This window comes from Eptesicus fuscus, chromosome 21 (genome assembly GCF_027574615.1).
Source record: "Eptesicus fuscus isolate TK198812 chromosome 21, DD_ASM_mEF_20220401, whole genome shotgun sequence".
NCBI classification, from domain to species: Eukaryota; Metazoa; Chordata; class Mammalia; order Chiroptera; family Vespertilionidae; genus Eptesicus; species Eptesicus fuscus.
Genome location: NC_072493.1, coordinates 8,427,710 through 8,455,564, shown reverse-complemented (window position 1 = coordinate 8,455,564; position 27,855 = coordinate 8,427,710). Strand labels below are relative to the sequence as shown.

The 27,855-nt window shown below is 45.9% G+C and overlaps 1 protein-coding gene across 1 annotated transcript in view; it reads left to right on the top strand.

The window, feature by feature from the left end:
• The window catches only part of HYDIN (HYDIN axonemal central pair apparatus protein), a 302,917-nt gene that overhangs the window by 193,386 nt on the left and 81,676 nt on the right, over positions 1-27,855 (top strand). Inside the window, 9 exon segments of the mRNA XM_054710866.1 lie at positions 2,571-2,810; positions 6,385-6,553; positions 7,799-7,966; positions 8,789-8,962; positions 10,996-11,169; positions 15,670-15,881; positions 21,280-21,417; positions 24,354-24,537; positions 26,681-26,822. Of these exon segments, the coding sequence (XP_054566841.1) occupies positions 2,571-2,810; positions 6,385-6,553; positions 7,799-7,966; positions 8,789-8,962; positions 10,996-11,169; positions 15,670-15,881; positions 21,280-21,417; positions 24,354-24,537; positions 26,681-26,822 (1,601 nt within the window).

The following is a 27,855-nucleotide window of genomic DNA, read 5'->3' as shown; positions in this document are numbered from 1 at the left end:
TTCCAGGGGACCTGCCCCAGACCCTGCTGAGGCTATTGGGTAACACAGGGTACCTGTTCTCTGTAAAAATCTGAATTTGAATGTGTCTGTCCCCAGGGTTTCAGGTAAGACATTATCAACTGCAATAGCTACCTCCTAGGGTCATGTTGAAGAGTAAGTGGATTAATGTGAATAAAATGGACAGCATACTGCTCTATATGTAGTAAGTGTCTCAATAACTATTAACTATTTTCATTAGTAGTTCTGATAATAGTAAGTACCTCCTGGAAGACACTGTCTGGGCCTCACAAACGTTTCATTTGTGAATACCACAGCACAAAGCTACTTCTGACAAAGAACATAGTAAAAATAATAAAAACTTAGAACCAGAGAGGATCTCAAAAGGTTACACTGTGAAGACTTTTGTTCAAAGCTTAAGGCATTTAGAAGACTTTTTTAGAATTCTTTTAAAAGAAAAAAAGCATGCAAGTTTTTAGAATACCTATGGTTTTCCTGGTAATGGCTTTGAGGAAATGTTTAAGAATCTGCAGTGAGAAAGAAAAAAAGCGAATGACTTCATATCTGATTCTAAAATAAAGTCCCGGTTTCTATGACTGGCTGGTGTTCTCAGTGGTTAGAGTGTTGGCCCATGCACTGAAGGGTCACAAGTTCGATTTTCAGTCAAGGGCATATACCTGCATTGGAGGTTTGATCCCTGGGCCCCATCGGGATACATGCAAGAAGCAACCAATCGATGTGTCTCTCTTTCTCTCTCTCTCTCCTCCTCCCTCTCTCCCTTCCACTCTCTCTAAAAAACAATGGGAAAAAAATATCCTTGGGTGAGGATTAACAAAAAAAAAATTAAAACAAGATAAAATCCCTGTTTCTATTATTATAAAAATATTCCCCAACCCTTTTTAAAAGAAAATAGAATTAATATGTTTTTCATTGTTAGAGAATCTTAAGACTGTCAAGGGGCCTACTCAAGATTTTGGTTGTTTTACTGAAAGAGGGAAATGTCAGTAAATATAGTTCTAAAAAATCTTTGTTCAGGCAATTCCATAAAGATTGAATTGGAATTGGTCAGAGTTAATAAAATGCTTCCACTGGTTGGGAGAGGAATTTATTGGCTATGTACAAGTAATTGGTTTGCCCTGCAGCCCATACAATCCACACGTATATCTCCATCAGCGTCGGCAGCAGAGAAATCACCGATGTCCATACACACAACTCCTAGACATTGTAACATATGTTCAGAATACTCCGTGTTAGAAAACAGGGAAATGAATGGGATGTTTTAGCAATCCTATCTAATAATAGAGTAACATGTAAATTACCATCACTCCGCTACGCCCACGATTGGGCGGCAGGAGGCTGGGGGGCGGGACTCGGGGTGGCCTATCCAGCCATTGAGAGGCACGGATCCGCTGCCCCTGAGGGGGGCTACCCAGCTGTTGAGAGGCGCAGGGGGTGGGACTTCCGCCCCCTGTGCCTCTCAACGGCCAGATCCATGGCCGGCCGCGGAGGGGGCCTGCTGCTGACACCCAGCTGCGCCTCTCAATGGCAGGGTAGCCAGGTGTCCGCGGCAGCCCCCCTCAGCGGCCGTTGACCATCAAAAGTGGGGGAGCTGGGTGCCTGTCTGCTCCGGCACCAGGCACCCAGCTCCACTGCGAAAAGCGAAAGCGTGTAGGGGACCCTACACGTGCATGATTCAATCATGTACTGGGCCTCTAGTGTTTCCATAAAAAGCAATTAAAATATAGAATTTTGGGATGAGGCCTGTGAACCCACATCTTTAAATAGGTTCCTTAGTGAAACGAGAGTACGATCACTGGCATCACTATCAAGTGGTACTTGGATCGTAGTTGTATCAGATGCAGTGAATGCGTAGCTGATTACCCATGACTTAACTCTGTGTTCAAAAAATAAAAATATGGTCATTCAGATTCTCCAGGAAACAAACCTGGAGACATTTTTTAATGCGAACAGATTATTTGAGAAGTGTAGGGAGTACCAATAGAAACGTAAGGGAAAGGAAGGCAGCTAATAGGATGTGTGAGTGACTCAGCTACCTTGGAGACTGGAACTTAATCCCACTGGAAACACTTAGAAAATATACAAAGTACACATTTCAGAGTTGCCCCTCCCTAGGAGCGAGGGAGCTAACTCCTGAGAGTCACTGATTGAGGGCCGCTCCCAGCAGGTGTTACTTCTCCAGCACTCTGCCCACCCTGTCCCTGGGTAGCCAGGCCCAGGAAATGAGAGCCCAGGGGTGCAGACCCAGAGGTACAGAGAGTGGCAGTGGGACATCTGAGTACCCTGGAGGTCTGAGGGATATGAGCAAGGCCCTTAGAGGACCTTCTACAAGTGATAAAGCATTGATACAGCACCTGGCATGCAATATGCAGTATTAATCCTGTAATAGAAATTACTCTCATGCAATTTCATAAGAAAAGTTTTCTCTCTTCATCTAAACTTCTCTCTTCATCTAAATTTTGTTCCCCCTCCCCCAACCCCAGTGGTTTTCAGTTTCACATGGTGTGTAACAGAAAAAAAAAATCAGATGTTTGTTTTGTTTTTATGTTTTCCAGAAATTCTACAGTCAAACCCTGACGTTCCAGCTTGCCCGTAGTACTCAGAAGCTTACGCTGCTGGCACAGGGGCAAGGTTTAGAGCCACGCTTGGAATTTAGTCCTTCAATTCTGGAGCTGGGGCCACTGCTGCCTTATGCACCTGGAGACGAGGCCGAGGTGGTGGTGAAGAACCCCTGTGACTTCCCCATTGAATTTTACTCCTTAGAATTTGACCAGCAATATCTCATAGAGGAGAAGGTGAGCAGAGGCCCAAACCCATCTTCCTCTTCCCGCCCACGTTGGGCCCTGACATGTGCTGGTGCTCTTCTCTCTGCCAGGGCAACTGCCCCCTGACCTTTACCTCTCCTTCCCTTTGAACCCTTCCTTGTCAATTTAAAGATCACTTTGTAGACTTTTCTAACCTACTTCCCTTGCCTTGAGCAGAATTCATTACCTCTTTGTGATCTCATTATGCATTTAAACAACCAGTGGAAAATTAAAAATACATGCTAATGGTTAAAATTCAAACAGTGAAGAATGTATGCAGCAGTCATTATATTTGAAGTGAGTTTCTTGTAGATAGCATATAAGTGGGTCTTTTTTTAATATACTCTGGCAGTCTCTGTCCATAGTTGGTATATTTAGATCATTTACATTTAATATAATTATGTTGGGGTTTAAATCTGCCCCTTTTTTTCTGTTTGTTCTGGGCTGTATAATTTCTAGTTGCTCCTTCATGTTCATTTTTTTAAACTTTATTTTTTTAGGGAAGTTTTAGGTTCACAGCAAAATTGAGGGGATGGTACAGAGATTGGAATATCCTCCTGCCCCTACACATCATAGCTTCCCTCTTTATCAATATCCCTTTCTAGAATGTACATTTGCTACAATTGATGAACCTACATTGACACATGATAATCACCCAAAGTCTGTAGTACATTCGAGTTCACTCTTGATGTTATATGTTCTATGGGCTTAGACATGTAATGACATTTACGCATCATTATAGTATCATACAGAGTAATTTCACTGCTCTAAAAATCTTCTGTCCTCCTCCTGCGAGCCCTTGTAATCACTGGTCTTTTTACTGTCTCCATAACTTGGTCTTTTCCAAGATGTCATATAGTAAAACTCAGTACGTAGCCTTTTCAGCTTGGCTTCTTACACTTAATCATATGCATTTAAGTTTATTTCATGTCATTTTGTGACTTGATAACTAATTCTTTTGGTCGCTGAATAACATTCCATTGTCTGGATGTACTACAATTTATTTACCCACTCACCTACTGAAGGACATCTTGGTTGCTTCCAAATTTTGGCAATTATGAATAAAGCTGCTGTAACACCCATGTGCAGGGTATTGTGCAAACAAAGTTTTCACTCCTTTTGCTAAATATCAAGGAGCACAATATGTAAGAATATGTTCAGGTTTCTAAGAAACAGCCAACATGTCGTCCAAAATGCTTGTACCATTTTGCATTCTTGTCAGCAATAATTGAGAGTCCCTGTTGCTCCTCATCCTCACCAGCATTTGATGTTGTCAGTGTTTTGGACTTTGGCCATTCTATTAGGTATGTAGTAGTACTCATTGCTGTTTTAATTGCATTTCCCTGGTGACATATAATGTGGAGCATCTATTCATATGCTTATTTGCCATCAGTATATCTTTTTTGGTGAGGTATCTGTTAAGGTCTTTTGCCTACTTTTTAATCAGGTTGTTTGTTTTCTTATTGTTGACTTTGAAGAATTTTTTATATATTTTTAAATAACAGTCCTTTTACAGATGTGTCTTTTGCAATATTTTCTCCCAATCTGTGGTTTGTTTTCTCATTCTCTTAACAATGTCTTTTTCAGAGCAGAAATTTTTAATTTTAAGGAAGTTTTGCTGTTCCTGAAGTCTGATGCTTAGCTATCTGATTCTTATTAGTTATTTATTACTGCACAACAAAATACCGCCAAGCTTAGCAACTTGGATGTTTGCTGTGTCGTGTTTTCCGTGGGTTAGGAATTTGGGAATGGCTGATCTAACCAAGGCGGCTCTGCTTCCTCAGGACCCTCCCCGACTTGGTCTTTGGATCTTCTGCTTCCTTTGCACCCAGTGTTTATGCTTTACCTAACCCCGATGCTGCCTCCAGGGGTTTTCCTCAGAACGGGACTCCGTCCCTCTGAAGGCAACCTTTTCATGGGGTATTTATGAAATGCTCAATGGCTTACGTTGGCACAGCATCCTCTGTTGTGGGTCAAGCTCAATGGAAAGCAGAATTTAAGACTCTGCGATCTGCATACAGAAGGTTTATTAGGGAGCACTCTTGGGGAAAACACCTGTAAAGAGTAGGAAAGTACACTTGGGAGAGAAAAAGACGAACTGTGAGAGACTGCAGCAGAGACTTCAGCTGATGCCTCAGGAAGCTCTGGAGCTGGCTCTTCAGCGTTACCCAACTGAAGCCATTGGCCAAGGATTAGTGTCTCCGTAGCAAGCCGTCTTTGGAATATTCCTTCCTCTCCACACTGACCTCTGTCCCATGTCAAATCTTCATCTATGAATGTCTATCTTAAGCTCTCTTCCATTCCACTGGTCAGTTTGTCTATCCTGACATCAATACCACCCTATCTATTACTCCAGCTTCGTAAGTCCTGATATCTGGTATGGCGATCCTCTCTCCTCATTCTTCTTTATCAGTGCTCTAACTATTCTTAGCCCTTTGTTCTTCAATATATATTTTTAAATGATCTTATTAACCGCAGTTTTCAAACAACTGAAAATGGTGATCCTGGAGAAGGGTTATCTAACAAGATGGATTTTTTCATACCGGTGGAGCCAGGTGTCCAATTACTTGCCAGCAGCAATAAATTGGGTCAGATGGGAAGTAATTGCTTTCTAGGACTTTGTTTTATAAATATACATATACACTAAAGTTGCCACATTTATGAGGAAATAAAAAACAGTTTTCCCAGTTAAATTTGAATTTCAGATAAGCAATATTGGACATATTTATACTAAAAAATGTATTCATTGTTTATCTGAAATTCAGATTTAACTGGGCATCCATATTTCATCTGACAATCCTAATACACATTTACACATTCCCTCTCTACCTCCTCTTTCTTCCTCTCTATCTCTCTCTCAGACACATGTGCACATAAGCATACTTAATACTACTTTACTTGTTTACTCCCAGGATCCTCCATTCACGAGAAAACCACCTTACTTAGTATAATAATGCTACACGATATTTTATACGAATCTGTCAAAGTGGATAAAGGAGTTCTGTACTTTTGTCCATGGAAAACAACAACAATACCAGTGTGTGTTATTTTTAAAACAAGAAGAGCTTTCACCGGTTTGGCTCAGTGGATAGAGCATGGGCTTGTGGACTGAAGGTCCCCGGTTTTGATTCCGGTCAAGGTCATATACCTAGGTTGCAGGCTCGATCCCCAGCCCTGCTCAAGGGCGCATGTGGGAGGCAACCAATCGATGTGTCTCTCTCACATCAATGTTTCTCTCTCTCGGTCTCTCCCCCTTCCTTCCACTCTCTAAAAATCAATGGGAAAAATATCCTTGGGTGAAGATTAACAACAACAACAAATTTAAAACAAGAAGAAGATTCTCTTCCACACATTAAATGTCCAGGCTGAAATGAAGCAAAATAAAGATCCATCTCCCAAGGTTCAGGGCTCAGAGAACCTTTAGACCCTCCGAAGCACCCTGCCCTCTGCACACACCCGCTTCGGGCAGGCGCAGGGGTCTGACAGGTGGGTGAGCAGCCCCACCCAGGGCTGTGGGGAGGAGCTTCCAGGGAGACCACCAGCAGTTCCCTTTGTCCTCACGCAGATCTTGCGGTCGCTGAAGGGCTATGACTCCTACAACACCCTGCTGCTGCCACCCCGCATCCCTGGGGAGAAGCTGCCCCCAGAGGTGTACGAGTACTTTAAGGAGATGAAGCAGTCCAAGGAGGAACAGATGAAGGCGAAATATCTGGAGGCTCTGGCTCAGGACAACGGTGAGAGCTCATCTCAGGGGCCGGGTCCCACCACGGCCCTGGCTTCTGTGAATGGTCCCTGGGCCAGGGTGAGGTGCCTTAGGCATTTTATTTCTACTCCTTACAACGTGGTCCTGTTATCCCGGTTGCATGGATGCGCAGACGGGACACTTTCTGCTCTTGAAAGGCCCTGTCTTCCACCACAGTCACAGTCTGGGGTACTAGGGAGCTAGGACTTCAATTGTGAGTTTCAGGGGAGCCAGTTAAGCCCCTGCAAACATGCTATGTTGCAAGCACTGAGCAGAAGCGCTGGTGAGGAAAGATCAATGAAACAGCCCCTGCCTTTGAGAGATCACAGTCAGGAAGTGGGTTGAGGGAAAGACATTTCCACTCAGGGGCTGCCTGGTGGCCGGGGCACAGAGCTGAGAGGCTGTGACGTACAAAGGACGTACAAAGGACGTCCTGACGTCAGGGAAGGGCCCTGTCCCCCTCATGCCCGTTACACTCAGCAGCTGTGGGTTCCTTTTTCCACTTGGCCCATCGAGGAGCCCAGGAAGGTGGCACTCTGCTTCTTACCAGTGCTTCCCGGGCCTCTGCTCACTCTGCTCTCTCACCATAGACCATCCTGCTCCCCTTCCCACACCACGTCCAGGGAAGGCCCCGGTCCCAGGTCACATCGCCACCTTCACAAGAGAGCTACAACCTCTCTGGCTCAAATCCAAATCCTCAACTAAGAGGATGCCTTGATCCTGGGGTGGGGGTGGGTGTCGGTGTGTACACCCCCCTCCTGTGCACCCCCTGAAACGCTGTGGGATAGGCAGTGAGGGGGGTGCTGGGCCCACAGGAGTCGATATGCTTAACAACAGCAGGGAGAAATGTCCGTGACAAGGTACAAGGGAAAGCAGGTTACGAATCAGGTGTGTACAAGAATGGTTTTGAGAAATTAGCAATGTGAGAGGTTGCTAGCTCTCCTGCACTGGTATCATAAAATCGAGCTGCAAGTCCTCTGTCACCATTTCTTTAGCTCTCTCTCTTTTTGAAACTGAATTTTATAATTTTTTGCTTTTCTGAATTTCCCAAATTTTCTGGAGCAATAATTTGGGGGTTACTTTATGTTAAAATGTAGAAGCACTCTGGGCAGAGAAACTGCAGTTCTTGTTGATTTGAGTTGGATGATCCAGGGTGATGGTAACCAGCTCAGCAATTCTCCTCTTTGTTGTTTCCTTTCTCACCCACTCTCCCTTGACCCCCCTGGCTCTCTGGCAGAGGACGAAGATATACCCCTGACAGAGCAGGTAACCGCCTCCAACCTGAAGAGGGCCTCACTGAGCCGAGGGATCTCTGTCACATCCGACCTGGAGGAGTGGGAGGAGTCCAAGAACAATCCAGATGATGAAGAGGATGATGACAGCCTGGAAAAAATAGTGTTTCAAAGTAACAATTATTTCATTTATTTTATTTTTATCTTAGAGAGGGAGGCAAGGAGTGGGAGAGGGAGAGGGTAAGGGAGAAGGAGAGGGAGAGGGAGAGGGAGAGGGGGAGGGAGAGGGAGAGGGAGAGGACGAGGGAGAGGGAGAGGGAGAGGGAGAGGGAGAGGGGGAGGGGGAGGGAGAGGGAGAGGGAGAGGGAGAAAACCAATGTGAGAAACATTGATCAGTTGCCTAGTATGTGCCCCTGACCCGGCCAAACCTACAACCCAGGTTTGTGCCCTGACTGGGAATTGAACCCACGACCTTCCCGTGCACGGGGGAAATGCTCTAACCAAGGAGCCACACCAGCCAGGGCTAACATTTTAATGTTTGGGGGCCAGTTTTCTCTAAGCAGCAGTGGGGAGAGTGCTCGATGCCTTTTCACCTTTCTCCATGAAGAGCATCTTCCAAACCTTCTAGCATGACTATGTATGAATTCTCTAACATGACTATGCCATCATTTATTTAGCCATTTCCCTTAATGTGGCAAACTCAGCTAGTTTCCAACATTATTTTTTTTCAGCAGAAGAGATTCCCAAAAAAATTGAATTAAAAGTCAAAGAATATCTATAATTGCAATCCTAGTAGCCATGGGCAAATTATTAGCCAGAAAGGGTGTTCTCATACAGTGCAGGAGGGAATGAGGGCTGCAGCAGATTGGTTCTCGTGTCCAAACAGTATTTAAAAGGAAAAAGTCGCTCCCATTTCCCTCAGGACTCACGTGGACTCCAGGTGTGTCCACAAGCACGCACATGCGCGCACGCACACGTATATTTTTCATTTGCAGCTGAGAAGTTACAGAGCACGGACAGCCACTCGGCAGAGGACGATGGGGAAGTAGAGAACAACCCCGTGAACAAGGCCATTGCTCGCTATCTGGGCATCGATGTTTCTGCAGAAGGTCACCTGGCCAAGAACCGGAGAGGCATCGCCATCATCGTCCACGGGACGCCCGTGTCCGGTATGTGACAGCTCTGAGGGGTTGCCCCTTTTGTGGGGAAAAGCCTGCATGTGCCATTCTGAGGACATAAGGGTTTGGGGTTTTTTTTTTGGAAATTTATATATCAAAGGATTATCCCCAAAGTGTTAAATGGCCAATCTCAGAGATACAGGATTAGAGAAAGAGCAGAGACACCCCATTTTTAATTAATACATCTGAACTATTTGAACTTGCCATCTTTCAACTATATCATTTAAAAATAAAGGGAGGGAATATGTGCAAATCCTTTGACCTGGCAATATTGCTTCTAAAATTTTATCTTAGGAAACTAATTAATGTCGTGGACACAGATTAACAACATGAAAGTTCACTGCAGCACTATTAACCATAATAAAATATTGGGAGCAATCTAAGCATTCAATATGGGAGATTGGTTAATTAAGCCATAGCACATTCATAATAGCGAATTATTACCACCATTAAAAACAGTGTCTGTGCACCCATGTTTATGGCAGCATTATTAACAACAGCCAAAAGGTAGAAACAGCCCAATTGTCCATTGACAGATGAATAGCTAAACAGAATGTGGTACAGTGCGATAGTATTCAGCCTTTAAAAGGAAGAGAATTCTTATACATACTACAACAGGAATGAACCTTGAAGACAGTGTGCTAAGTGAAATAAGCCATAAACAAAAGGACAATAAGTATATCATTCCAGTTATATGAGCTACCTAGAGTAGTCAAATGCATAGAAACTGAAAGTGGAGTGGTGGTTTGCTGGATTTGGGGGACTGAGGAATGGACCTTATTGTTTAATGTATACAGTTTCCACTTGGGAAGGTGAAAAAAAATGCTAGTGGTGGTTACACAACAATGTGAACATACTTATGCGACTGAACCATACATTCAAAAGTGGTTGAATTGTGTATGTATATTGCCACATTAAAAAACACACACACACAATGCCACAGAAGTGTATTGAATGAATTGAAAGATGTTCATGATAAATTATTTTAAGTGAGGAAAAAAATGTCACACTTATGATTTGGAATCTGTATTCATTTCCTATTGCTACTATAACAAATAACCACAAACTTAGTGGCTTTAAAAAAAATGCAAATTTGCTTTCTTACAGTTCTGAGGGTCAGAAGTCAAAAATCGGTCAGTTCAGCTGCATTCCTTCCGGAGGCTCCAAGGGAGAACCCATTACCTTCGCCTTTTCTGGTTTCTAGAAATGTTGCCTTCCTTGGCTATCAGCCCCTTCCTCCATCTTCAAAGCCAGCATCGTAGCATCTTCCAGTCTCTCTGTCCTTGCTTTCATCGTCTTATCACCTGCTCTGACTCTGATCCTCCTGCTTTTCTCTTGTAAGGACCTTGTGATTATTACATGGCCACCCAGATAATTCAGGGGATCTCCCCATAGCAAGCTCCTTACCTTAATCACACCTGCAAAATCCCTCTACTGTCTAAGGGATTAGGATGTAGACATCTTTGAGGGGCCATTATTCAGCCTACCACATAACCCACTTCCTTTTTATGAGAAATAAAATAAAATAATTACATATGCATACTTACCAACCATCTGTGAACTATAATCTCTCTGGATGAGCAAATTATGGATCTTTTTTTTCTTTTCCCGTCTGTTATTTCTGAATTTTCTGCTTTCTTTTTAATAAGCAGAAATGAGAGAAAAAAGTCAACACAAGTTATCCTTTAAACAGCAACAACAAAAAGTCTTTGTATTAGAATCAGAGACAGTAAGAGCTACAAGATTTTTGAAGGTCTGATAGAATCACGTTTTAAATTGAGGAGAGTATCTAGAGAAGCTGTGGCTTGCCGAAGCACACAGCCGATCGATGGCAGAATCAGGAGCAGAATCCCCGGTCCGGATTCGTGCCTCGGGTCTTCCTTCTCTTTCTGCTGCCACCCCTGAGCACGGCAGAGACCCAGAGGCAGGGCACCCGGAGAGATCGCTGTACAGGGGCCTCTGTTCTAGAAGCTTCTGTCTAGGGACACTAGGAAATGACATTCAGCCCCTGACCTTTTTTATAGGAAAGACGGCCACGGCAGTCAGCCTTGCCAAGTACTACAGCGCAGCCTGCTTGAACATCGACTCCATCGTGCTGGAGGCCATCTCCGACGGCAACAACATCCCAGGGATCCGGGCCCGGGAGCTCTGCATCAGGGCGGCCATCGAGCAGTCCATGCGGGAAGGAGAAGAGTCTGGTGAGAGCCATTTCCCCTGACTTTTGGTGGCCAGGTGGCCAGCACCCACACTGGTAACCCCGTCTCCTCGGTTTCCCTCACTGAGCTTTTCTCCCACCATTTGGTTGAAGGCTGATCTATAACGTGCTGCAACCTTAGCAGCCCAGAGGAAAACTCTCCTCCCCAAACATCACGTGGCAGTTCGGGGAACGGGACAATGAACGGCACGTGGCCCACACCTTTGGGGGTGACACCTAGCGAGGAGCAGACACGCGCTCGTACAGAGCAGAGGAAAAGAGTGTAACAGGCGTGCTGGCTCTGTGGAAGAGCGAGTGTGGGAAGATTGCGTGCCAACAAGCATGATCAGGGGTAGTTTTCATGGGAATGGGCTTTGAAGGAGCAGAACTAGGTTGATAGGTAACCATGAAGGCAAGGACACTCCAGACAAAGAAAACAGGGATGCTGGTAGTAAATGAGAGGTGGGGAGGTAAACTGAGGCCAGAGGTAGTTGACCTGATGCCAAGATTAGGAGTTTGGATTTTCCTTTGAAGGGAAAGAGTTGGGTGCTTTTCACCCTGTGGGAGTAATGGCCAGCAAGAAGCTCTTGTCAAGTTTCGTAAAGGAAGCCAGAGGTGGCGAGGCTGGGCAAGCTGACCTGATTGCTGCCACGGCAGTGCGAACTGAGGAGTGGGAGGCGCTCAGGACCTCACACCAAGATAGGGTCAGAAACCTGGAAGAGGGGGCCGTCGTTTACCAAGACAGGGAATGCGGGAGGAGGAGAAAGTTTGCTGGAGAGAATTAACTGAGTTTTTGGAACGCAACAATAGTGCGGCCTGGGATGGCCTAACTTCCAGAGGCGGAGAATCCTGGCTCCATCAGGTCATCTAAGGACCTACAGGTCAGGAGATCAGCTGCTCAAGGGGAACATGTCTTTAGTCATGTAGGGGAGGAAAAATAATTTTCCCTCTACCCCTCTGAGTTCTCAGCTGAGACTCCTGTGGTAAGAAAAACAGTTTGACAAGAGAAAACACGAGTTTATTAACATGTAAACTTCCTGTATACATGGGAGGTAGGTAGGGGAAACGAGTAACTCAAAGGTGGCTTTAGAATTCAGAATTAAATGCCAGCTTCATAAGGAAAGGAGAGGAGGGACGTAGTCCTCTTAGGTGAAAGCAAATGACTTTTAGGAATGATGAATGAACCCTTAGAACAATGGAGGGAGGCATGATAGTTTGTATGGGTAGCTGCTGGCTTCCAGTCTCCTCTCCCGTGATAGGAGTCCATCTTCCCTGGTTGGTGGAACTCCCAGAAACAGATTTGTGGCCGTTGAGTTCCTGTTGCATGCCTGACTTGAGGCAGATAAGTAAGGGCAGTTCAGAGAAAGCCTCTCTGTGCATTTGCCGGGTTTCAGCTGCCTACAGCCCAAAAGAATCAGAATACTGAAGCAGCAGTTTTGAGGTGGCATGTCCTGAAACTCCTGGAGTAATATTTTGGTGTGGCATATTCTGCTACCCTTCAGTGGGAACCCCAAGCTGAATCATAATTTCTGGTTCTCTTAGATTTTTGTTTCCTTTTGTGGCAAATAAACTCTAGTTCACTGAGGTCTTTGGCGTTGTTCATGTCCTGTGACATATCGTGAATTTGAGCTCCCTGTCTGAGAATATAATGTCAACCTAAAGGCATAATTGGGGAGTCTTCCTCAACAAAGTGACAGGTGCAGCAGCTGGAATAGAGGAAATCATCCCAGGAAGTTCCACAAAGAAAGGAGTGGGATGGACAGGGCAGGATGGGACCTTGGGGAACACTGACATTGTAGGAGGGTTTGTGGAGGAGACGCCAGGGGGAGGCTGAGAAGTGGAGTGGGGGTCAGGGATGGGCAATCAGGAGAGGAGGTCGCAGGGAAGTCACCTTTGAGTTACTCATTTCCCCCTACCTCCCATGTATACATGAGGTATACATATTAATAAACTTGTGTTTTCTCTTACTAGTCTGTTTTTCTCATCACCAGAGTCTCAGCTGAGAACTCAGAAGGGTAGAGGGAAAATTACATTTCCCTGCAGCAGGTGAACAAGATCTGCAGGAGAGAGAGGGGCGTAAAGGGCTTTCAGGTCTCTCCAGAGCCCTGGTGGCGCCCAGGCACCCTTCCAGCTTCATTTTCCTCGTAGCCCTCATCACTCATTAACATGCTGTTTCTTTTACTTATTTCATTGTCTGTCTCTCCCCACTAGAATGGAAGCATCTGAGGGCAGAGATTTGTGTTAGTTTTCTTCACTAATGTATTCCTAGAATAGTGCCCTGTACATAGTACATGCAGAGTAAAGATTTACTTAACAAATGGATCCAATCAGTAAAGGACCCTAATTGGAGATTGCTGGAAATTCAAATGGAAGGACCCCTGTGTAGTTCACAGTTCAGAGGTCACTGGTGACTTTGAAGAAAACCCTTTCAGTGGAGGGGTAAGCCCCAACACACATTTGCAGTTTGTCTGGAGTCAGCAGGCTGTACCAAACAGGAAGTGATAAATCTGAACTTGCCTGTCCCGCTGGCCAGTCCAAGTTGAGATGCGCTGTGAGTGTGCAACCCATACTGGATTGGAAGATGTAGTATGCCTAAAAGACCATAACATAACACAGTAATAATTTTTTATATTTTTCACATTATTTTATATTTACATTGTATTATCTACTTTTATATTTGACTAGAGGCCCAGTGCACAGCTTCGTGCACCAGTGGGGTCCCTTGGCCTTCCCTGCAGGGATCGAGCCAAAACTGGCTCTCCAATATCCCCTGAGGGGTCCTCAATTGCAAGAGGGTGGTTCTTGGGTGACGCACCCCGGAATCGGACTCCCTCCTCCCTGGTTCCAGATGCGTCACCCGAGAACTGCAGCTGCCAAGTCACCGCAGCTGCCAAGTCACTGCAGATTGGCAGCTCCTGCGTTGAGCATCTGCCCCCTGGTGGTCATTGTGCATCATACCTACCAGTTGGACGGTCAAACAGTCGGACGATCACTTAGGCTTTTGTACATATAGATACTTTTTATATATTTTATATATTGAGTGAAATAAATTTTTACTTTTTTCATATGGCTACTAAAAATTTTTAATTTACATACATATGTGGCTCATGTTATATGTCTATTGGACAGAGCTGGTCTAGACCACTGTTTTGAGAAATTGGGCAGTGAAGGAAACAAGTAAAATGATATCTTGAAAGATATGAAAGGTTAAATGAGAACTTTTGTTTGGTACGTATCAGAAAGAACTGGTTTTTTTTTTTAAGACATGGAGGGATGATGCTATGGACAGGGGAAGGTGGGAGCATCAGAGCACAGAAGACATTCCATAGCAATCAATGATGGTGAGGATGGGCCAGGGCGGGGCGGGCTCAGTGAAGTGAGCAGGTGTGGGTGGCAGGAGGCTGGAGCATCATTATCGAAGCAGAGCCTGGAGGGACTGGGGGTGAGGCTGGACAAACAGAGGACCATGCAGGTCTATTCTCGGAGGAGAACTTTGGTACAACTACTCCACTGATGTCTTCAGACTTTGTCCACCCCACCCCCGCCCATCCTTCCAGGTATGAAGTCCCTGTACCTACGAACAGGTACCAGGGGAGGGGAGAAGGGAGCCCCATGAAAAGGTAAAGCAGAGTAAGATTAGTGAGAACAGGCCAGGAGTTTTCTGAACAGCTGTCATGGAACCTTTTACATGATTACATCAACCACTGATTCTGAAAGGGAACTGCTCAGTGGTGCTTATTGGTAGGGGTGGCGATCTGATTGGAAGGAAGGGCAGAGGTGAAACGAAGGGAGTTCTGGGGCTTATGTGCTGATGTGGTCAACAAGGAGTAGAGAGCTGAGAGCTAGAGAAACATGGAGGCTGCCTTGCATACAGCCCCATTGCATCTTAGAGTGCCAGCAGCATCCACTAGACCCTGTCTCCTTCAGGGCAGGGGGTTCATCCTTGCCAAGTCAGAGCCCCCGAGGACACAGTGAGGCAGGTGTTGCCACTGTGGTTGGGAGGTAAAGAGGGCCAGGAGTTTTCTGAACAGCTGTCATGGAACCTTTTACATGATTACATCAACCACTGATTCTGAAAGGGAACTGCTCAGTGGTGCTTACTGGTAGGGGTGGCGATCTGATTGGAAGGAAGGGCAGAGGTGAAACGAAGACATTAATGTTCAAGCCATGCTTACCGACAGGCACACTGTTGTTACTCAGCCTATTTGTTCATTTGGGCAGTGCCATCTCATGCTACTCATTGACATCACCACTGCCTAGAACCACAAAAGGGCAGGTGTTAGGCTCCCAGGGCAGGGCTGTCTCCAAAATGCTTGCCCTCTGGACTGGAAGAGAAAGTGAGCGATAATGCGAGAACTGAGCAGGGAGAAGCCCGGAACTCCAGGCCAGGCTCTCCATGGAGCCACTGTCACCCAGTCCTTCATGCGCTCAGTATGCCATCCCCACTGTGGTTTCCTTCTTGTCCTAAGGTGACTTTTCATATAAACCCACTCTCTCTGTGTAGCCCAGGAGACTACTTCGAGTCAATTTGGCATAGGACAGCCACGACTGAGCAGTGAGACCCTGGGCAAGTTAATCTCAGAAACCACTCTGATAAACCCTGAAGTGAAATCTGCAAAGTCCATGCGTGGGAGCATGCTGTTTGCCAAAAGCAAGGCAGAGCATGGCTCTGGGTCTCAGAAGCAGCATCACCAGCACACGTCTGAAACACCGCAGGTACAAACCAGGGCTCCCCAGAAGCAGGGCTGGGATCCTTCCTCCTCCTCCTCCTCCCCCTCCTGCTTCTCCCCCTCCTCCGCCTCCTCCTCCCCTTCTTCCTCCTCCTCCTCTTCAGCATCCTGCAGCCAGGTCAGCACAACTTCATTCAATGGGTGCCTTTGCCAGGCAGGCCTGAGCGCTGTCCCTGCATCACTCCTCCTGAAAGGAGGTTCATCCAGCAGGTGTTCAATAGGTGCCTTTAATAGTATAGGTACTGGGCTGAATGCTGGCAAAGTGAAGAAAAATAAACCAAAATCCCTGCACTCGAGCTGCACTAAGAGTCTAATAAAAGAACCACACCTTCAAATGTTTGCAATAAAATGAGATTGGTGCCCTGGCCTGTGTGGATCAGTGATTAGAGCATTAGCCTGTGCACTGGAGAGTTGCAGGTTCAATTCTCAGTCAAGGGCAGGTACCTGGGTTGCAAGTCAAATCTCCACCCTCCTTCGGGGCGCATGTGGGAGACAACCAATCAGTGTGTTTGCAACCAATCAATGTGTTTCTGTCACATCAATGTTTCCCTCTCTCTCTCTTCCTCCTCCCTTCTCTCTCCCTTCTCCCTCTCTTCCACTCTCTCTAGAATCACGGGAAAATATCTTCACTCCTTGAGTGAGGATCTTTTTAAAAAAGAAACTGGTGACAAATAGCTGTGTCAAAAGAATTAGGTTAAACCATATAAAACTGCCAATATTCAACCATTTGGGAACTTCATAGCAATTTGATATGGCTCAATTTCATACTAAAGGAATGCTAAAGATAAAAAACCATTACTATAAGTTGTGGGATGCCTACAAGGGAGTCTTGGAAAGTCATTAAAAAGTCGGAGAATTTGAGCCATGTGCCAAGGGACTTTGAGAACAATCTCAGGAGAATAGCAGGTGCTGAAGCCAAAGATGGATGGCACCATGACAGACAAGTATGTGATGAGTTGTCACTCAGAAAGTAGGGTCCAGTGATTGTAAGCTTCTGAGATGTTTGAAAGAAATTGAAAAAAAGATAAAGTGTTAGTTAGAGGGGCAAACCCAGGGTCAAGAGAGTTCTTTTTTTGAAAGGAAGTCTATAAATATAGGAAGGAAAAGTATAAGGTGACGATCAATCCAAGAGGGCATGCCAGTCCAGAAGGAGACAAAAAAGGCAGGATTAAGCATAATTTAAGAGAAAGGAGCTAGGTTAGTAAAGGGGAAAACCAGATGCAGCTGCATGTGGCAGAAGCAAGGTGGACAAGCAGAATTTGGAGGAGGTCTCACTGAATAACTTTAAGATATGTGCAGGAGTCTGAGTCTTTGCCGGAAATATGTAGGAGGTTGGGTTGCAGAGCAACTTGAGGAGAGTGGCTAAGTACTAATATGTCCACTGTGAGGAATAGAACCAGAAGTTGATGGTGGACAAAAGAAAAGATAGTTTGGAATGCTGTTGGCCCAGCAAGACAGGAAGCCATACCTTCACAGATTTCACTAAGTGGCTCCTGGCAGCCCCCATTCAGAGGCAGAGAGAGACGTTTTCATCGCTGCAGGGACAGGGTGTGCTCAGAATAAGGGGCAAGGGAGTTGAAAGTGGCATCAATATGGGAAGACAGCCTAGGTAGGGAAGAAACTAAGAGGACAATAGGATGAGAGAAATAGGAAGAGTGAAAGGGTATGTAGGTCTTGTTACAGTGTAGAGTTCTGTAGGGGCAGTGGAAGAGGTCGTTTTAGAGAAGATTGCTGAGGTGGATAGAGTGGAGATGAAGGTCCTTATAAGAGAGGAGGCCCACACATTGGCCGGGGCAGGTGAATGGAGGGCATATGGGTAGTGGAGCACTGGATGGGGCAAGTGGATAGACTGGAGGCGAAGGTCTTTGTGTGACAGGAGGTATGTTGGTTGGATCGGGCATCACCCAGGGTTGAATTTATGCCAGGTGATGTCTCTGATCTTTACTTTAGTCACATGTGTGTGTTTTTAACACCTTGAAAACTGAAACCATTGATTCAATTTATTTTGAAACAACATCCTTTTAACCCTCTTTTCCAATATCTAATGTGTATTCTTTACATAGGTATGTATGGATGAACTAAAAGCCATATATTTGTATTTAATAGGGTGTCATGGGGAACCATTTCCTTTGGTTTGGTTCTGTCCATCTGAACAGTGAAATAAGGCTTTTTAGAATATATCAAAGGCAACAGAAAATCCCAATGCGGACTTCAATCCCCTTTCACTGAATAGGGAACTTAAAACCTGTAAAAGATCACAATAGAAAGCAGGTCTCACAGATCCCCACATGTGGCTGCCTGCACGGCGCCAGTGTGACAGGCCGCCAACAGTGTGGACAACAGTCACACTGTAAGAGTGCTTTACCCAGATGGAGATGGCCGTTCGGTCTTCTCACATTCCCTAGAGCTATGAGCTCTCTGATGAATTGCAGTCATCAGTTGCAAGTGGGAAGAAATGTATAATATGTTATATAATGAAGACATGACCTATAACATAAGGTAATTTATTCAAAAATCACCTTGTTCTAAGAAAGCACCAGTTAGAAATCCTGATCTTTTGAATGATGTTTAATGCAACACTTCCACTTCTCAATTCCATGGCACCCTCAGCTATTCACCACTGTGATCACAGCCTAGACTTTGTTCATTTTACCCATAAACTCCAGGATCCCTATATCGCACATTCTACTTTCCAACAACCATCTTGTAAATTTTCAGATGACTTACTCATCAAAGCATCCAGTCCACATGTTCACTGCTTACCACCCCTCTTCTCTTCCTTTCTTATCCAGTTTGGATTCGGTGGTCTGTCACTATTTCCACTCCCTTGCCCCTTCCCCTTCTTAGTGCTTTTCAAGCAAAACTTTAGCCCTGGTAAACCCAATTCTCCACCTCCTCCATTTAGGACAGCTGAACATAGCTGGAGAAAATCCTCATCTCTCCTGAATGGTCTTAATTTAAGCTGAAGACTACAAATCTCAAGCTGACCCTTTGGTCTGTCCCAGCAAATTTGCCCTCTATCCCTTCAAGATAACTATTGTATTGGCTGTCATCACTCTCCAAACCTCTTCCTCATTCTTAGCTAATGATCAGAAGATGACGGATCTTAGCAACCAGAAGACAATGCCTTATCCTCCCACCACCAAATCTACCAGACAGCCTTGATCCTAGGCCAATGCCATGCCTTCCCTACAGCTGAGTAACTGTCCCTGCTCTTATCCAAGGCCCTGCAACTGGACCCGATCCCTTCTCTCTTACCCAAGAGCTAAATTCCTGCAGTGGTCCCCTCTACCATTTATTTCCCCTGTATATTGGATTCTTCCCATCGGCATCTATACATGCTTTATTATATTTCTAAAAACATTTTTAAATCTTTACAAATACTTTCCCATGACCCCAGGTTCCCCTCCAGCTATTACCTCATCTTTCAGTTTCTCTCTCAAAGAATGGCTGCATGATTGCTTCCTCGTCCTCACCACCTTTCTCTCTCCCACCTATTCCAATGAGGCCTTTGTCCTCACCACTTCCCTGACGACTCATCTCAAGGTCATTGGCGTTCATCTTGCCAAATCCAGTTTTTTGTCCTCATCTTACATGATCTCTTGGCAGCTGATAACCCCTCCTCCAAAAAGGGTTTCTTCACTTGGCTTCCAAAACACCATACTCTATTACTTTCCCTCTACCCCATTAATGACTCTCCATTCCTACATCTTCAGATAACCTAGTTTTTCAGAGTAGGCCAAGACTAAGGAATCTACTCTTTTACTTTTTGTATCTACCTTTTCTTTATAGGTAATCTCATCCAGTTCATTAGCTAAATACTTAAATATTGTCTTCATATACTTCAATGTTTTCTTAAATATTAAAATGCTTAAATATTTTCATTATGCTTAGGACCCTCAAATTTCTAACTCTAGCCCTAATTTCTCCCCATGCTTAGGTTCATATACCCAAATCACATTTACTATCTCTATCAAATGGCTTAGAGGCATCTCAAAATTTATATGTTGAGAAAAATGGTTGTTGCTCCCCAAAAAAAGAATAAAAGAAAACAATACCAAAAACACACACACAAAAAACCTTGCCTTTTCCTCAGTCTTTTCTTTCTAAATAAATAACTTCACCATTTTTCAATTTGCTCAGGTCAACACTCAAGGAGTCATTCTTGATGCCTCTCTTTCTTTCATGTCTCATCTCAAATCCTATTGGCTCTATTCCAAAATATATCCTGTATCAGCCACTTCTTACCATCTCCACTGTGAGCGTCCTGCTGCCATCATCTCCTGCCTTGACCATGGAGATATATTAACCCACTAGCCTTCCTGCTTCCACTCTTGTCACCTCATGCAGCAGGTAGAATGCTCTCTTAAAAATAAAAGTCCAGCCGGCCAGTGTGACTCAGTGGTTGGGTGTCAACCTATGAACCAGGAGGTCATGGTTTGATTCCCGATCAGGGCACATGCCCGGGGTTATGGGCTCGATCCCCAGTAGCGGGCATGCAGGAGGCAGCCACTCAGTGATTCTCTCTCATCATTGATGTTTCTACCCTTCTCTCCCTCTTTCTTCCTCTCTCTGAAATAAATTTTTAAAACACATTTTTTTTATAAAAGTCCAATAGTTTGTCTGCCTAAAACATGCCAACAACTTCCTATAATACTTGGAATAACATCCACATTTTTTACCATAGTTGACAAGCCCTGCGTATTCTGGCCTGCCTATGTCTTTGACTTTAAGCCTGACCACCTTTCCCATTGCTCACTCAGTTCCCATTAGACTTGGCTCCCACGTGCTCCCCAAATACCCACGCATGCAGATGTGTTGAGGGAACTTGCTCTTTCCTCTCAGAAAGACGCTTCTCGCAGGATCTTGTCTTGCTCTTTCATATTCTCTCATACCCAGGTAATGTGACCACCCTTTCTAAATAGCCATTGTCCAACCCTGTCATTGCCTTTTATTCCCTTACCTGATCATTTTCTCCCTGGCATTCATTACTATTTGAAATTATCACTGATTTGCATATTCATCTGTCCCTTTTCTGTCTCCCCCACTTGAATGCAAGGACCAGACTGGCAGCAACATTGCCAGGCTTGTGTGTTGTTGTGTCCCTGGTACTGGAGGAGGCCCTGGTGCATAGTAGGTGCTCAAAGAATATTTGGCTGAAAGAGCAAATGGGTGCTGTTCAGTACATACACAAAGCACCTTCCACGGTGTTCCCACTCAAGGCTTATAGCAATTCTTTGAGGAAGATAGGAATATCCCATTTTACAGATGAGGAAGTGAGGCCCAGAGAGATGATATGACTTTCCTGAGGTCACGTGGCTTGTATGCGTAGAAGTTGTTTGGACACCAAGCTGGGTTCTAACTTCTGAACCTTCTCTCAACAGATTTCCTCCAGTCCTCTCCCCTCGGGGCCCACACCGCGCAGGCTTAGTGTCAGCACCAGCATCGGAGGTGAAACCGGGCTCCTAAGCTGTGTGCTCCCTGAGGAAATGCTCGTTCAGATCCTGGCCGATCGCATACAGGTGCGTCCACACCCGTGCATGGAGCTGCAGGGCTCACACACCTTCCCCAGGCCATGCCGAGACTGAGCCCTCGTTGCCCACAGCAGCTGAGAACCCCGGGCCTTGGAGAGGAAAGATGGGTTTCCTCACCCTCACCAGTCATTTACGTGTCCTTTTGACAGCCCTGTCAGTCCCTTGCCCTGGCTCAGTCTGCAGCCTGAAGCCACTCACTTTAAAGGACCAGTGATCAGAAGAGTCACGCCACAGCCCTCAGTGGTGTTTGTAAAACTGTAAGGTGGAGCCGTTCAGAGTTAAAATTTGGAGACATGTTAATTGCTGTAAAAGTTTGTTTCTAATATGTTATTATGTGAGAAAAGCAGGTTATGTTCCATATGATTTCACTATATGTGGAATCTAAAGAATAAAATAAACAAACAAAACAGAAAGAGACTCATAAAAATAGAGAACAAACTGAAGGTTGTCAAATGGGAGAGGTACTTGGGGGGCTGGGTGAAAGGATTGAGAACTACAATTAGTAGTCACAAAATAGTCACAGGGCTGTAAAGTACAGCATAGGGGATATAAAGAGTTAATATGCTAATTAGACTGGACAGCAGAATGACTATCTGGACAACCTTCCAGAGGAAGCCAGGGCTACGAGGGCCCAGCCCCTTGCATGAATTTCATGCAACAGGCCCCTAGTCTATAATAATAAAAGCGTAATATGCTAATTAGACTGGACATCCTTCCGGATGACCTTCTGGACGAAGCTACAAGGGAAGCCTGGGTCCCGGGTGCCAGGGGGAAGCCTGGGTCCCGGGTGCCAGGGGGAAGCGGTGCTGGCAGCCAGGGGAAGGAAGGCCTACTCTTGCATGAATTTCATGCATTGGGCCTCTAGTATTGTAATAACTGTGTATGGTGCCAGGTGGGTACTAGACTTATGGGGGATCACTTTGTAAATTATATAAATGTCTAACCACTATGCTATACACCTGAAACTATTATAAAATAATATTGAATGTCAACTGTAATTGACAAATTAAAAAAGAAAGAAAAGCAGATTATGAAATAGTATGTAAAGCACAATTACATTCCTATAAAAATGTATAAATAGTAAAAATGTACACATAGTAAAAACTCAAAGTATGTGTTAACTGTGGTTATCTTTGGATAATTATAGTTCTTTAGTCTTCATTTCTGAATTGTTTTACAATGATATATTGCTTTTGTAAAATACATTTTTATAGATATTAGGAAAGGAAAGGGAGAGATAGATAGAAACATCAGTGATGAGAGAGAATCATTAATTGACTGCCACCTGCATACCCCCTACTGGGGATCGAGCCCTCAACCTGGGCATGTGCCCTGACTGGGATTCAAACTGTGACCTCTTGGTTCATAGATAGACACTCAACCACTGAGTCACACCAGCCGAGCAATGATATATTGCTTTTAAAGTCCAATAACTATTTCCATTTTTTAAATTTTTATAAGTGTTAACAAGATCAGCAGTGTTTGGGAGAGCATCACTTAAGCCTGCAGGCTGCTTGGGGTTTACAGAGAGTGAAACTGCTCAACAAGTCCCACAGCTGTGTGTTTGCTTTGGTTTTGCAAACTGGGCACAATATTAATTGTACATCCTATCTAATAAAGAGGGAATATGCTAATTGACCCTCACCTGTTGCAAAGATGGCGGCACCCACAGCCAAAAAGGAGGGAATATGCTAATTGACTGCCACGCCACAAGATGGTGGCGCCCAGTCCCTCAGCCTCCCAGCCACCCAGGGCCGGCCCGAGGTGCAGGCAAGCCTCGGATGGCGGCTGCCCAGCTGCCCAGAGCTGCCTGAGGCTCAGGTAACCAGGGCCGGCCGAGGCTTGTGCTGCCAGCAGTGGCAGCAGCAGAGGTGTGATGGGTCATCGCCTTCCCCTGATTGCCAGGTTGCCTCCCACCCCTGAGGGCTCCCGGACTGTGAGAGGGGGCAGGCCGGGCTGAGGGACACCCCCCCTCCAGTGCATGAATTTTCATGCACTGAGCCTCTAGTTTAAATATAATAAAATCAGACTTGAGGTTCCCAGCAGAGGAGAAATGTTGTTCCTGGAAATGACTTATGTAATGTTTGGACTGCGGCTATGTTACAGGCACCATCACCCTCAACTCACTTGAGCAAGGAGGTCACATACGTGTGCAGGTATTTCATGAATCCAGATTAAAGGTAGTGAATCACTGGGAAAGCCCAAAGGATGCCAGTACACTGTGCTCCTCAGAGTACTGATCTTTGTTGAGACATGGAGCCTGCACGGTTTCCTTCAGCCACAAGGTCTTGCTACAAAGAAAAAAAAATGCAGACCTGAATTAAGTCGTGTATTTAGTGATGTCATTGATTTACATTCTGACACAAGATTCTTGCCTCGTCAAACACTGGTAGTAATCTGTCCCTGGCCAGTGGTGGCCAGTCTATGCACTACACTTTGAATAAGACTGCCATGCAAAGAGACTATTCTTGAATGGTTAATATTATCAAAAGCATTACACTCCAAGGCAGTAATACCACTAAGAATGGCCCATCTGCTACCTCTGTCCTTGCTGCCTATGACCCTGCACACAAGGACATGTTTCTTTGCATCTTCCTTCCCTGGATCTCCTGGATCTTCCCAGACCAACACTTTAACATTTAGTTTGTTTTCTTTGTTTCTATAGAGACAGCATAAACCCTTTGCTCTTCAAGTATGTACGATGAAGCTCTTCCATGACTGATCAAATATTTTTACTTTTCTCTTTTATTTTATAACAGCACCTTGAATTTCACAGGTAGTTGAATGGTACTTTCATCGGGGCTCAGTACGTTTGCAGAACCAATTGCAGCGCCAGTAAAAGCACTGGCAGAAGAACAAGCAGCTCTATAGAGAACAGATGGCCCGGTGGCCATGGTAACTGCCTCTGTTCTCTCTGGTTTCAGCTGAGTGACTGCAACCTGGGAGTGGTGTTTGACAGCCTCGAGACACTCTTTGCTCGGAACGCGGCCGTTGCTCTCCTCTGCCTGCTGAAGGCCTTTGGCAACCGGGAGCACATCTACGTCCTCAACATGGCCCAGGATTACGCAGCCATGAAGGCCCAGGAGAAAGCCAAAAAGGAGCAAGAAGGCAAGGCCCCTGCCCTTCTGGGCTGTCCTTCACCGGCCCTCACAAGTCTTTCCTTTACCTCTAGCATCTGCCTTCTTTAAAAGCTTCCATGGCATGATAACCCACTGGGCTTAAGTGAAACTATGACATGTGCCATCTCATCGGTGTCACCTCTGCCCCACAAGGTGGCTGGGAGTTCTTATTTCTTCCACTTTGCGTGTGGGGAAACTGAGGCAGAAAGGACCTGTGGAGAAATTACAGAGGGAAGGGTAGACTTGGCTCTTCTCACAACAGGCACAGCCCTCTTTCACCCAGGATCTCACTATCCACACTCATCTTCTCCGGAACTACAGCTGACCCCAGGGGAACACATCCCAAGTCCCATCTTGACTCAGGTGACCGGTTCTCTTGTTGGTTTTTGTTTTAGCCAACTGTGCAGTTCCTGTAAAACTAGAGGTGCTGCTGAACGTTACGAAACACAGTCTGCATTTTAGCCTACCGTGTACCAGGCTGTGCAGCAGACCTTGTGTCTTTAAATGGTGTGTTGTGCCCATTTTACAGATGAGGAAAATGAGGCTCAGAGATACTATGTAAGATCACATGGCAAGTTAGTAAGGTCTGTGTAACTCTAAGGCCTTTCCTTTTTTTTTTTTTTTTTCTGTCATTACACCAGTAGCCTGGAAATAATTTTCACTGATTGGAAAATAGACACATGCACACAGAGTAATATTAGTGAACAAGTTCCCAACGTAGTCAGAAGCAGACCTAGCAAACTGTGGCCCCCAAGAGAGGAGGTGACACTATCCCTGGGAGGTAGAGTCCTACTCTGGCCTCCGTTCCATCCACCTCACTGCCCTTCCTCACTTGGCCTTCCCTCTCTCTTCCAGAACAATCCACACAAATCGTAATGCTTCTCCAGTGAAGGGACTATTCACAAACACTGAGCTCACTTAGTTCTTAAACAGAACTCATACTGCTTCCTTATATTCTCATTCAGAGAAAAATGGTTAGGAAGAATGACCAGGCAGGATTTCCAGCAGGATTTCAACCTCCAGGTCCCTCATTTTCCAGAAAGCTCATTTCCCCACAAGGATCGACTTAAAAGAAAAGATCTCTCTTCATTTTCTCGGTTATCTGTGGATTGAAGTTTTTCACAGTTGCATTTTGAAAAAGTCCTGAGACAGTAAATGTAATAATATTATTATATCCAAATCTAATTCTTATTGAACATTTATGAATATGCCAGGCACTGGGCTTTACATGATTGCTTATTTGAGCCCACAACACCCTACGAAGGAGGAATTATTACTCTTATCTGCTTCTGTCCCTTGGTAAATGTTGGGAAAAGGACTCACATGCAGATCTCTGAGCCCAGAGCTAAAAGGAGAATGTAAGGCGAGGCTATCGTGCCGGTGACGTGTGAACGAGAAGCCGGGTACCTTTGTGCTGAGTGTGAACCACACTCTGGACCCGAATCGGCAGGCGTGGAAGACGATCCTGAGTTCTGTCGCCCTGAGCTCTTCAGTGGCTACGCTCAGAAAGGGTGATGCCGGTGGGTGGTATATTTCCTATCACTGCGGTAACGAATTACCACACGCGTGGTGACTTAAAACGATACAGATGTGTTATCTGACGGCCCGGAGGTCAGAAGTCCTAAAATCGAGGTGTCAGCCGGGCTCTACTCCTTTGGAGGTTCCAGGAGAGAATCCCTTCCCCTCCCTTCCCTTTCCCACTTCCTAGAGGCCTGCTGTTTCCTGGCTCATGATCCTACCTCACAGCCCGCTGGCGTTGGTTTGTGTTGTCACATCTGCTCTCCCTCTGCTTCATCTCTGCATCTCCTTCCCCGACTCCGGCCCTTTGTGATTACATTGGGTTCACTCAGATAATCCAAGAAAACCTCTCCAACCCGAGGTCCTTAACGTCATCACATCTGCCAAATCCTTCCTGCATCGTCAGGGGACAGAGGCGTAGGCTCTGGGGATCAGGACATGGGTGTCTTTGGGGCCACTGTTCAGCCGGCCACAGACGGAGACTGGTTTTGGAACTGTGTGGCTGAGGAAGCCCCACCAGAGACTAGGAATTCTGCTCCCACCCCAGCCACCTCTCACTGCCGCAAGCTGGGTGTGACTTCCCCCCCCCTTCCCGCCTCTGTTCCCCCGCACAGAGCAGAAACAGAGGGAGGTGCTTGAAAAAGAGAAGGAGCGTCTCCAAAACATGGATGAGGAAGAATACGACGCCTTGACAGAGGAGGAGAAAATCGCATTCAATCGAGAGGTTCAGCAGGCCCTGCGGGAGAGGAAGAAGAGGTTAGAGTCAAGGGCTGGCCGGAGCGGAGCAGTTCCCCTGGGAGCAACTTCCATGGGGTCCACAGCCCATCCAGGGGACCAGGGTCATCCTCCAGGGTGGCAGCAATGGCCACGGGAGACCAGGAGAATGACCGACTGGGAGCAGGAAAACGCCCTGCCTGGGTGCTGCAGCCTTGCAGGGCCTCTCCATTCTCCTCTCCCTCCTTCTCTCTCAGGGACACTGGGGCTGGGTGAAGGCTATGCAATGTAAGGGGGGAGGGGCTTTTGGCCCCAGTGCTATCCTAGGGCTTCCATTGGCTCCCCCTGACCACTGTGCCCTAGGTGTGGTGACCAGGGACCACTCTCTTCACGTGGGCATGGTGTTTGCTCCCCGGAACTCGGCCATTTCTCCTTCCCTGGCCATCAGCTTGGCCCTGGCTGGTGCCGTCCATCCCCTGAGGTGTGGCTGCTTCTCCAGCTTGATCCTCGGCCTGAGCAGCTCACAAAGACCAGAGCGTGCTCCCAGCCAGCGCTGTCAGCCCCTTCTAGGCCCATCTTTGGGACCACATGGGAATGACCGACCCCCTCCACACCTCCTAGGGCCCAGCAGATGCAGGGCTGCTGTTTCAGGCTCTCAGATATAGTGGCAGTGGGATGTATGTCCTTGTTGCCTTCAGATGCGCTGGGGGAAGGGGATCCCATTTCCTACCACTCCCTAGGATGCCAGCATTGGAGGGGGCAGAGCCAAGATACTTGCCTGCAATTTTACCTCCTTCCTTCTGCCTTTTCCTTCCACCCCCAGGCTCCTCCCACTAACCCCTAAATGGCCTACAGGAGACCCTCAGTTCTTCCCCTGCTTGGTCCACTATAAAATGCCTGTCTTCCAGGGGTATAAAAGCCTCATTCTGGAATTCCAAAGGAATCTCTTTTTCTCATCCAGGCCATTGCTTTCAGGCATTCATCTGAAGGTAAACTTAGAAAATGCAAATCTGGTCATCAGAGCTCAGCAATGACCTGTGTGTCACATGCCACACACACAGTAATGATGAGTCAG